A 12767-nucleotide genomic window follows, 5' to 3' on the forward strand; every position below is an offset into this window, starting at 1 on the left:
AAAATGTACCATGTTTCTGCATGCCCCTAATGGTACACTGTACCCTGGTATGAGAAGCAGGAATTCTAGTCTGTTCTTTTTAGAGGAGGCCCAGAGGTGCTACACATAGATCCAGCAAATTAATGTCACAGCCTGGCTAGAACTCTAGCATACTAATGATCAACTTTCTTCCCCTACTGATTAGCTTTCCCCCAGTATTTTATTGTTTCATATGTACAGAGGGATTAAAAGAATTGTATAAATACCATAAACCTGCCAAGTCATCCACCCATCTCTGATTGTACCTTTTAAGTACTTTCTCCTAGACTCTGCTTCTAGGATCATTCCCCATTTATTGGGGTTATTAATTGAGAAAACAAATGGGGAAACACAACATTTGAGTACCTGTGATATGCTTAGGACATAATGGGGGAAATCTAAGAAAGCATTTATGTCCTGAAGGAATTTACAACCTTTACAACCTAGTTGACAAAGATAACCTATAACAACTTGTGAGTACATGAACTAGAATAGTACAAGGATGTGCTTCCTGATTTAATACAGAATTAAGAATTATTGATAAAATACTGCAGAGACTTAGGCAGGCATAGGTGTAGCAAATTCAGTTTTAACCTCCAGATAATAGATGTGTATGACTGTATAGAGAAATTACAGTCTTTGTGTCATGACTAATTCAGTCTCTTAAGCTCAGTCTTTCCTATTTCCTTGTTTTCCTTTTTATGTCCAAAATTTCCCTCTGGCACATGATACAAATGTCAGAAAGGGGCATAAAATGAGAAGAGACCTTTCTCCTACCTCAGTCCCCTAGCTACCAGTTTCCCTCTTTAGAAACAGCCACTGTAAGACTGGTTTCCCTCAGTCTAGGGCTCCATAATGCATATAAAAAACATTTCCATGTATGTATATAAATATGAATTAAAATATATATGGCAGTATATTACACACTGCTTTATACCTGCTGTTCTGATTAGTGTTGTCTTTCTTAACTCTTGAGTACTTCCCTTCACTCTGGACTCCTTAGGATCAGTGTCCATTATGTTTTCTCTTTTCCCAACATACTGGCTGTATTCCTATATTCATAATCAGATAAAAGACACTTGTTTCCTACTTGTAAAAGAACGAACTTGGGACCACAGTGTCCTCCCCACATTTACCATCAGGACCTCTTTAAAAAAATTCCACCTGGAAGCTGGAGGACAAGAATGGCTTTGGGTCATCCTAGAAGCTATTTTAGGTAGACATAATTAGGGGAGTTCTGCAAGATAAAGCAGTCTTTGTTTGAGGACTGGCTGACCTAGCAAGTGCCTCAGTTACATGTACAGATTTCCTACCAAAGACAGCATGTAATGTTTTTTTTTTTTAAGATTTTTTATTTTATTTATTTGACAGAGATCACAAGTAGGCAGAGGCAGGCAGAGAGAGAGGAGGAAGCAGGCTCCCCACTGAGCAGAGAGCCCTGATACGGGGCTTGATCCCAGGACCCTGGGATCACGACCTGAGCCGAAGGCAGAGGCTTTAACCCACTGAGCCACCCACGTGCCCCACATGTAATGTTTTTAACAGACTTAACCCATACTCATTTTACTTTGTTTTACTGTGAGTCACATGTAGCTTCCAAATAAAGGCAGGCAATTCCCTGATTCATGATTTAAGTCACCCATTAAATCTTAATTGCTTTTTGGACCTCAGAATTACTGGGTCTTATTCATTTTCCTTGAATCCCTTAAAAATGAAAGATAAATGGTAAGTTCAACTTTTTATTAATAATCTTGGAACAAACACATTAACAATTTCTTAGAGTTACAAACCATTTTACAGTTCTGAAGGAATTTTCACATATACCAATTAAACCCTCACAACATCCCTGTGAGGTAGGCAAGGTCGGTGTTACTTTCCTACTACTGAGAACGAGGCTCAGAGGTGAAGTATGGTCACATAGTTGGTAAATGATGGAGCCAGGAGTAGAACCTAGGCTTTTTGATATGCTGCTTCCCTGAGAACATTCAAGTAATGATACCCTATGCTATATAATGAACATTTTTCTCCTATGATGATCAGATCTGTTTTTATAAGTTTGATGGTACCTTTTTACTACTATCCAAAAAACAAACTGTGATGATACATGTGTTTTCTGTCACTGGACTCTTTCAATGTGTCAAGCATCATTCCAGCATGAAATGTTCTTGTGTTTTAAGTTTTGAGGATCCTTGGCTATAAGTTCTAAATTACGATATGATATGAAAATTTTTTTTAGAAAATTCTGCAAAAGTAATTCCTATATTGAATGTCAAACTTACTTAAAAACAAGAAGCCTGTTTATATTTTTGAAAGCTTTGCAGTCTTTCCCACTAAGATGTTTATATGTGTATACATGGAAAATAGGGAAAGGTATTTAGCAACATTATGGGAAACCTATGCATAGTACACCTAAGTGCAGGTCACATTATATTGACTTGTTTTTGTTGTTGGCCTTCTAGAAGAAGGAAAACCATTACAGGCCTTCCAGATCTGCTCCCATCTCATACATGATATCCTCAGCAACAAGCTAGAAAAATGAATTATACCAGTAGAACGGTTCAAGCAGTAGTGATCGTAGCATATGTGTATGTGGTAGAAAGGAAGAAAAAAACTTGCTCTTCAGTGTTTTTTGCCTAGGTCCAGTGTAATTATACTTATCAAGGCAGATTTTAAGCTATAGCATCATCATTGCTAAATTTAGAAATGTTAACTTTAAAACATGAAATAGATAGAATTACGGACTTGGAATATAAGATAGACTGTAACTGACCCCAGACTACGTGTTAAAGGCAGTAAAGCTCAGCATAAAAGGCAATGGATAAAATTCAACTCCTCGTATAAAGAGAAAAACAGCAAAGGCATGTAAAACAGGTTTTAAAAATAGGAAAATGACATTGAACTGTATAACTCTATTATCTGGAATTAACACTTTTAAAACTCGGGTTTTAGCCTTCTGAGAGTCTTGGGAGAAACTTAAGCCTCTGGGGAAGAGGTGGTACAGAAAACGAATGGGATCTAGAAATGGGGTTGAAGACATGGGAAGTTAGGGAATACCAAGAAACATACACTCCAAATGAATACAGAACCCCTTTAAAATCCATCCTTTCCAAAAAATACTTCCTAAATTTAGAGGTTTGGTCAAAAAAGTTGGTGAAAACAAAAATTGTGACTATTTTACCCTATAAGAGAAAGTAGTATTTAAATGTGTATTAGAAATTATGCTGTTAAAAGACTAGTCCACTGATCAGGCTATAGAAACTGAAAACAATCATAACATTAATCAAAATATTAAGAAACAATTTTTTTACTTGAATCCTAATGAGAAAACATCGGTATGGTTACCTAAGATATCTAATAATTTTTAAAAATTAACAGTTTAAGCTAATGGGAAAAATACATCTACATTTAAGTTTTCTAAGATAAAACTTGAGAAGATAGAGAATATTCTAGTTCAGTACAGTGGGCTCCAAACCAACTACACTTCTGAAATACATCTTGATTGTACTCCCTACATAGTATCATTATCATCATCATCTTCATGTTTTCTCTTCAATGGGTTTGATTCATTGGGCATGTTCTGTGATGAAACCATGTTGGTAATAAGAATATTTTTGGGCCCAATTATTGAAGGATTAATCAGAACATTCTGAACTGCAGTTGTTGCAGGAACTGTAAACAGGAGAAAATACTCTCAAACTGAATCACCCAAAAATCAGAAACATGGTAAATAGTATTCAACAAGGCTAACTATGATTCTAATAAACAATTTTAATAGCATGAATTGCAACCACATCATAGAAACTTGGGAATTTATGCCGCATTAAGAGTTGAATAAAGTTTTTTAGTACTTTAAAGTACTTAAAATAGTATCTAGACACATTAAAGTTTTTTTTTAACTACCTAAAATTTTAGTTAGTACTTAGCCATGGGAAGCAGTGTATGGGACTCACCATGGAACATACTAAAGGCACATGTTCAGGGTTAGGAATTGGCATTTCCCTTACATGCCAATATTTTATGCAAGTAGTTTACTGTGTACAGTTAGGTGTTAGAAGATGTAAAATGAAATACATGCTATAACAGTTCTACTTACATATTATTCCAACTTTACTCCTTCCATGAAGTGAGTAAAGGTGTAATTTTTATCTGGTGTACACTATATTATTTTCTTGAGCTTTAACCTGAAGTGCTTTTCCCTGCAGATGCCTTAGATTTGTGGACCCCAGCTTATTTTAATTCAGTGTTCTTAGAGAATCTGATGGTCATACTGAATATGGTTCCCCTCCCAAAACATTACATATATGTAAAATTTCATACAATTTTAGTAGTGGGCTCATTGACCCTTTCGAAGAACCCTGATATGGAACATGTTTGCCATCTTCTGGGATGCAATTAAAACAACTCTTGCTGTAGGAATACAAACTGTTCTATAATCACAAGTTACTCTTAAAATTTAAAATGAAAAAAAAAAGCTTACAAAAGAACCACTTTTAAATCCCCCCATGCCATGCCCATCATGTTACCTGATTTGACAGGTGTGGACTGAGAGGGTGGAATCTGCACTGTATATCTTTGGCTTGGCACTGACACTGGAGGTGCAGCTTTATTTGGGACAGACACTGTTTGCGGGGTTGCTGTGGTTGTAATTAACAGACCATGTTAGTTAACATGACTTTATATTCTGCACTCCTTAGCTTATTAGAAACTACCTTCAAAGTACAGGGAACTGATGAAAGGTGAGAAAAAAAATCATCCACAATAAGCAAAGTACAAGCTCAATAAATTAGATGCTAAAACTTTAGGATAGTATAGTGGTAAAGAATGTAGGCTCTGGGGCCTACCTACTGGAGTTTGAATCTGGGCTTTATCACCTACTAGCTGGATGTCTTTGGGCAAGTTATTTAATCTTTCAGTACTTAAGTTTTCTCACCTGTCAAATGGGATAACAGTACCTGTTATTTGGATTGTTGTGAAAATTAAAATAATTTCTGTAAAGCTCTTCAAACAGCATCTGACACTGAATTTTAGCTGTATGAAGTTGTGAAATTAAGTGTCTAAGCTAGCAGAATAAAGACCTTAGTTTGATACTCATTACGTTACATGGCAATCTCTGTCTTTTATGAGAATTAGAAGATGTCTACTAGGCTTGTGAAGCTAAATCAACATATATCTAACAAAAGCCTATCAAATATACCCATTTTTGGTACCCATGTGGGTACAAAGTATTTTTTTCAGCAAAAAGGGATGTTGGAGATAATTTAGTCCACTCCCCCATCTTAATTCTACCCATTATTCCAGGTACAACTCAGATACCACCCCATTTTATATAATTCTGTTGATTCGCTCAGAAGTCATTGCCTGCCTCTGAAATTCCCTTGTCATATAAGCCTTTATCAGTATCTTACCCTGTTCACTAAATTACAAGCCTTGGCTGACATTTTTTTATCCATATGAGCGTATGGTTTTTGTGCCCTACTCCTAATAGGCACACAACAAATTTTTGCTTAATGAATGAATTCTGCAAGATTCAGAGACATACACAGACATCATAGCTCTCTTAAAAAATGCATTTATGAGAAGAAGGTAAAGAATAAATTATGAAATAATGAAAAAAAAATCACAAGTATGAAAATAATTTACTTTTTAATATTTACCTATATCTATATGAAAGTATGAAATATATAATATATTTATCTTCAAATTGACTTTGACAAATAAGATTTTCCTTTGGATTCCTGTAGTCAGTTAAATGCTTGAATGTACCAATGGTTAATTCTAATACTTTATTTAAATAGTTTTTAATACTAATTAAAATCATCTTAAGCATTTGGAGAAATATCTCAACCTTAAATAATAAAAATAAAAATGCAAAAAAAAATGCATTTATGGAAACATGTTCCCAGTTCTTCCCTTTGGGGATACAAGCTTTCCATACATCCCTTTCCCCACATTCCTTTCCCCTGGAACAAGCTGTCTGCCCAGGGAAGAGCTGCGGGAAAAAAAGAACAACTATCCTCCCTAGGGACAAAGAGAAAGCCTAAATGGGGGAAGAAAGCTCACAGGTATCCAGGAATCTGGCTTTAGTGCTTTCTCTCCCCAACTCAGGAGGTGAGGCCTTACTCTAACATATCTTCATTCCTAGGCAAGTTTTCTGACGTATTAAAGGTAGGTTCAAAGAATTAGGTCAAGGTTAGTGAAACAATACTCTGTTATTTTGTCAAGGGAATTCACAATAGGTAGGTGTTTTCTTGGCCATTACCACAGGATTTGTTAACATTTAAGTAAGTATGGACTTTCATCTTTAAAAATTGAACACAATAGATGCTCAGATCTCGAATGCTTTATAAAATTCATTTTTTTAAGTTTAAAACTTGTATCTTTAATGCTAGATTTCAGCAGCTCCCTCATTATAGATTAAAAAAAAATCTCTAAAACTTGTACAGTAAATGTCTAACTGGGATAAAAATCACAACTGATAACTAAAATTGGTTTACTTGTCAACATGTGTAATGGTTTACCACAGCCTAGAGTTTTTTTTAAAAACTGGTATTTGCTGAAGTATGAATCTGCAGATAAACAGTATATGACCAAAAGGTCACACAAATTATATATGCAAATTTCTGTCCACAAAGATAACATGCAGGTTAATTAGAAGTGTACAACTAATACTATACCAGGTTGGTTTTAGAATGTTGACATGAGAATATGAAGAGATTTTCTACACACTGCAAAAAATCAAATTGTAGGACTTGAATTGTAAGCCAAAAGAGCCAAAAAAAAAAAAAAAAAAAAACCCACCTAAAACAAAGCAAAACAGGTCAAAGAGAAGGATTCTTTCTGAAAATACTTTGATTATGAAAGAAATCTGGCAGGAATACAGGACCAAAAAAGTCAGGAAATCTAAATCCATTTTGTTTTCCTTATTCCCTAAACAATAACATTAAAAAAAAACCCCATAATGGTTTCTAAATCCGTTTTTTTTTTTAAGGTACTTTTCATGACTTAAGGCAAGAACAGTACCATGCGTTATTGCCCGTCAAGCGTACAGAGCCATCTCTTGAGTTCATCAATGTATCAAAGGGCAAATCCGTTTTTTTTTTTAAGGTACTTTATATGACTTAAGGCAAGAACAGTACCATGGGCATAATGGTTTCTAAATACCATTCTCCATTAAAAGGAACCAGGGCTCTTAGGAGAAGTGGCCGGTAGGGCTGGAGTAAAGAAAATTAAGGGGAGCTTAGAGCATCTTGTGCTAGGAAACAAGAAATACTCAAAAGAATGATGGAGGCCTGTCACAAAGGGCACAGGAGACAGCTTGAAGGGGCAATACAGTTGACAATCTTTTGGAAAAATTAGTATTAAAAACAATGATTTTTTTCTTTTTAAACTTCTTTTGGTTGCATTCTCTTGCCAGCTTACTCAAATTAATTTCTCATAATAAGCAGGCTATTGCCATGAGTGTTTGGAAACTTGATTTGTATAGAAGGCAGAAAAAAACACAGCTTAAACAGTTTTTGGTATCTAGTTTATACCAACAACAATGCTGGGTAATGTCTAATTCTGTACTCATTTGGGATAAGATACTCCTTGTGGCTTTCTCATTTTGAAATCTGATAAAAATACATATTTATATTTTTACTAGAAGACGAGTAAATGTATCAATGTCAACACACATTTGGGGATTTCTGACTCAGCTTTTGACTTGGATTATAGTTCAAAATCAAGGCCGGAGGCACTTCACCAGACAGAAAAGGCATTTCATTCTCTCACTTACCTACAGTAGGAGTGGAAGGTCTGCTACTAACAGCACCAACACTTAACCGTGGTACTAGTCTTCCCTGGTTAGGTCCCTAGGGGATTTAAAAAACTACCTTTAATGTTCAGATTTGACCCCTAAACTTAACAGGAATGAAGTTAAGACTGTTGATGTGAGTTTAATGGATAACCCTTGGCAAGAATGTCCTGTTTTTGTTCCATTAGTGTTCTAAATCCAACATTTAAACTAGGGTCTTCACAAACATATATATTTCTACATAATGAGCACACACAAAATTTTTTATAGTATTTAGGTTTAGGGTAGAGTCTTACTTGGGGATGACAGCTAATATCCTTTATGATTTTTAATCTTAACTAGTCAATATCTTAACCTAAAAAGAAAGATAGTCTCTTACGACAGAATGTCAGACAACAAAGGCAGCTAGCTGAACGTGGGGAAAACTTTTTCATTGGTGGGAGAGCCTTAGGTCATGTTTCAGAAAGCGAGTCCAATTCCTCATGGTATCCATTTACTCTGTTACCAGGTGCCACAAACAACTGATGCAATGTAAATACTGGGAGTTATGAGGCCTGGGAATCAGTCCCAGATTTGCCACTAATTCCATGGATGAATTGAGGATTAGTCCCGGGTGTGAAAATTAATTGTTGAGTTAGATGAACACTAAAGTTCCTTTTCGCTCTAAAAATCTTGTACCTTGTATTTTAACAAAGTAGCTAATTGCAGATATGGTATTTTCAAGGCTATACATGTAAAAAATTCTAGTAATCTTTAACCTACTAATCCATCTACAGGACTATGCATTTTACAAATTCCTCTAACACATCTCACCTTTAAAAAAAACTAAGCTGGGGGCGCCTGGGTGGCTCAGTGGGTTAAAGCCTCTGCCTTCGGCTCGGATCATGATCCCGGAGTCCTGAGATCGAGCCCCACATCGGGCTCTCTGCTCAGGCTTCCTCCTTTCTCTCTCTCTGCCTGCCTCTCAGCCTACTTGTGATCTCTGTCTGTCAAATAAATAAATAAAATCTTTAAAAAAAAAAAAAAACTAAGCTGGGGGCACCTGGGTAGCTCAGTGGGTTAAAGCCTCTGCCTTCGGCTCAGGTCATGATTCCAGGGTCTTGGGATCGAGCCCCACATCGGGCTCTCTGCTCAGCAGGGAGCCTGCTTCCTCCTCTCTCTCCCTGCCTGCCTCTCTGACTAGCTGCAATCTCTGTCTAGCAAATAAATAAATAAAATTAAAAAAAAACTAAGCTGACCAAAAATTCTTACCTTTTTAATTAAGGACTTCAGCCTGTAGTTTGGAGCTGTTAAGCAGTATCTGTCAGGTGGCAGTCTGGGTCCTGCATATGGCTTAATCAGTGGTAAAGGGGTTTGATTTTTCTGCCTTGCAATATCGAGTAAAAACTAAAAAAAAAAAAGGTCCTTATTAGAACTACAATTTAAGAAATTTTATGTAAAATGAACTTCAAATAAGTTTGCTCACATCTCTCGGAGGAGGAGAAGTAAAAGATTGATCAGCCCGACACTGGATTGCCAGTCTCACATCATCTGCATCAACATTAGGTTTCTTAGCATGGCTTGAATAAATTTTTGCGTCATCCAGAATTGTAGTCACATATCCTTTAAGAACAAAACATTATGAAGCATGAAACAGCTTAATATTTAAGGTCACTTTTCTTAACGGGAGGTTCTACTGACTTCTAGAAAGTTTATGAATTTTGCTTCTAGTATCTAATTGTCCTCTCTACATGGCCAATTTTAAATAGCATGGTATAAACACTACTGTCCCCTTAGCTTGAGCTCTCTTACTGCTTTAGGCTGCATTCTGTGATACTGTTCAAGCAATTTAGTTGAAAATGTTCTTAAGATAAAACAGTGTTTTCAAATTCACAAGTTAGGCAAATTATTGTTTTGTTAACTTACGGAAAGCAAATTCCAACATTTGATTTATAACCCTTGGTTCATACTCCGTAATTCCCATATCCTTCAGGATTTGTGCCATCACCTGTGGATTCGAATAAAAACGCCAGATGCATAATCTAGGTACTGGAAATCAAGACTGGACCAAAGGTAGTATTTATGATAAAAGTTCCCTCTTCTCTGGGCTCCAGACTTTTACTCATATACTTTTCCTTTCCAGTGTCAGGATCACACCAAAAGCCACCGTAACTAACCTCTGCTGAAAACTTTTTTTTTTTTTGGCGAGGGTGGGGCGGGGGCAGAGAGAACAAAAAGGCCCGGGTTGGCTTTCCCCGAGAAAAGAGAGGGGAGGCTACAGCTGGTTGTCACTTTCGGATGCGGCGATGGGGGAAGCTCGCAGCAGAACACTGGACGCGAGAGTCAGGGCTCACAGACCTGGCAAGACGACAAAGCGTCTGGGGCCCAAGGCCCAGGAGACAAAGCTGGGTGGCTGGACTTTGCACTCCGGCGGGCCTTAAGCCACCCCCTAAGCGGGTCTGCTGGGGTTGCGGGAGAAGTGCCCCGGGGTCCAGGACACCCCCGAATCCCACTCTGCCTGGTCGCCCGGATTGGGCTGAAGAGGGCACGCGAGCCCGTCCTGAGGCCCTAAGCCAGGGCCTGCCTTCCGAGACGCTAGCCGCGCCTGGCTTCCTGCCCCGCCTCTCATCCTTCGCACTTACCAAGGCATCTCTCGGAGCGTTCTTAGGAGGCGCCATCTTGCCGGACTCCATGTTATCCTGCCCCTCGTCATCCGGGGAGAGAGGGTTTCTCGCCGGCTCCTCGCTCAGGCTCCACCCCTGCGGGGTGTGGAAGGCGGGGTTACAGCGCGGGGCCGGCGGGCTGCTACTTTTAAGCTGCCACTCAACCCGGTGGAGTTTGAGGGTAGCAGGGCTATCGGTGGAGCGCAGGCTCAGGAGGTTTGGAATAGACAGGTGAGTCGTCCCTGAGGAACCCTCGGCCCACACTTGGAAGAGTCAAGAAGCTCATTTTTCTAGAGCAGTTCTCCGGGAAAATGTACCAAATGGGTCACCCTTGTCTTTTCTGGGACCCCTCCTCACACCTTCGCTGCTGCTACTCTGGCCCCTTCCATTTCCCTGCAATGCCCACAGGGGCTCCCTCCACCTGCCCCTGTGATGCATTTTTAGCTCAAGTATATCTCCAGTATTACATGGGCTATACTTATCTACGAAATTATTTGTGGTTGATCTCACATTTAAGTTTAACTTGGCGTTCTGTATTTTTCTTCAATAATCTGGCATCTCTACTGTATAGTCTGCTCTCCACACAGCAGGCCTTTGGTCAGCTCTCATTATACTCGAAGCCCTGCTATTGTCTCCCATTTCATACTGATGAAAAGCTTAAAGCCTTCGTGGGCCTGCAAGATTCTCTGCTAGAGCCTCTCCAGCCTTGTCCCTTGGCCCTGAGTAGTTTCCTCTCTGTCCCTGCTGAGGCCCTCCAAGGGCTGTCACTTTGCCTCACAGATGCCCTCCTCTCCCCAGTCTCCACACAATAACCTGAGTCACTTAAACAAAACAAAAAACAAACGTACATCAGTTAAGCATCTCTGGCTTAAAGTGTCCCTTAACGTACTCTTTCTTATTCCTCCACAATCCACCAATGCCCTAGTGTTCTCCATCCCAGGAAGAGGCACTCTGAGCTACCCAGACCAGAAACAGCAGTTATCCATGTTATGCAGCCCCCCCTCCCTGCAATCCACACTCAGTCTGTAGCAGGTCTAATCAGGGCCACCTCTCAAAGTCACGCCATGTCAGTCTGTGCCTCCACATCCTCATTCAGTGCTACCGCGCGAACAGTCCAAACCAACAGCGGTACTCAAGCAAGACTATAGAAATAGGTCCTACCTACATTCTTCACACATACCCTGTGTGTGTCGGGTCATACCCTATATTCTTCACACAACCAAAGGGATCTCTTAGTCGTAAATCACATAATTATATTCCCGTCTTTAAAACCTTCTAATGGGGGCGCCTGGGTGGCTCAGTGGGTTAAAGCCTCTGCCTTCGGCTCAGGTCATGATCCCAGGGTCCTGGGATGAGCCCCGCATGGGACGCTCTGCTCTGTGGACAGCCTGCTTCCTCCTTCCTCTCTCTCTTTGCCTGCCTCTCTGCCTGCTTGTGATCTCTGTCTGTCAAATAAATAAATAAAATATTAAAAAAAATAAAACCTTCTAATGGCTTCCTTCACAAAACAGATTTGTACTGATTTCAGGGGGTTAGCAGACCCTTCAGTTTTGGGCACCAGCTTACCTCATCAGGCTCATCTGAATCAGTCATCCACCAGGCAGCCATCTTGAATTTTGGGGAGCAGCCCCAAGAACCACGTGTTCTTTAACATATTGTTTCCATTGGAACCCTGAACCTTCCTGCAAACACCTTTTTCAGCTCACTTTGAGCAATTACTGTGTAAGACTAATAATGATTTTCTCCCTTTGGACTAGGTAGTACATGCACAAGGTACAAAGTTCTAAAAAATACATTTAGAAAATAATAAGAAGAAACCCCCTCTGGCTTATTCCACCCACTAATTTATCTTTCACAGAAGGCACCACAGTTTACCAGTATCTTGTGTATGTAACTTACAAATATCACCTTTTTTATATTTTGTTCCCCCATCCAAATGGTACTATACAGTTGGGGTGACCAACCTTTAGAGCGCCAACAAATATATAGATATTTATCAAATCTATATATCTATATCAAATATATATATATATAGAGAGAGAGAGAACGACACCGCTATACTAGATGAAAAGACCTATAATATGTCATAAGTAATTGTGCAGAAGTGTTATTACTTTAAATAAAAATATGAAAATAAATGTTTACTTAAAATTATGTTTTTCTGTATTATTTTTCTGTTACATGCTATTATTTAAATAAAACAGTAGGACTAGTTAACAGTTAAACAATTAGTATGAATAGTAGGACTAAGTACTTTGTGAGAGAATTTGACAGCATTTTTCATATTTCTATCCCATCACAGCGATTTAATTCTT

The 12767-nt window shown here is 38.6% G+C and overlaps 1 protein-coding gene across 1 annotated transcript; it reads right to left on the reverse strand.

The window, feature by feature from the left end:
* Positions 1-1530: 1530 nt before the first annotated feature.
* Positions 1531-11767, reverse strand: TAF9B (TATA-box binding protein associated factor 9b). Its single transcript, XM_045996278.1, has 7 exons — positions 10432-11767; positions 9716-9797; positions 9276-9412; positions 9062-9196; positions 7793-7868; positions 4542-4652; positions 1531-3687 (listed from the first exon to the last, which is right to left on the reverse strand). The coding sequence occupies exons 1-7, from the start codon at positions 10480-10482 to the stop codon at positions 3527-3529; spliced, it is 753 nt and encodes a 250-aa protein (XP_045852234.1). The 5' UTR covers positions 10483-11767; the 3' UTR covers positions 1531-3526.
* Between the last annotated feature and the right edge of the window lie 1000 nt (positions 11768-12767).

Source organism: Meles meles, chromosome X (assembly GCF_922984935.1).
Source record: "Meles meles chromosome X, mMelMel3.1 paternal haplotype, whole genome shotgun sequence".
In the NCBI taxonomy this organism is placed as follows: Eukaryota; Metazoa; Chordata; class Mammalia; order Carnivora; family Mustelidae; genus Meles; species Meles meles.

Bases quoted from the DNA above. Each gene is read 5' to 3' on its own strand.
- TAF9B (XM_045996278.1), bottom strand. From the start codon at position 10,482: ATGGAGTCCGGCAAGATGGCGCCTCCTAAGAACGCTCCGAGAGATGCC. The intron at 9,413-9,715 runs GTAAGTTAACAA...TTGTTCTTAAAG, and splicing joins AATGTTGGAATTTGCTTTCC to GATATGTGACTACAATTCTG. The intron at 4,653-7,792 runs GTAAGTGAGAGA...TTACAACCACAG, and splicing joins ACCTTCCACTCCTACTGTAG to CAACCCCGCAAACAGTGTCT.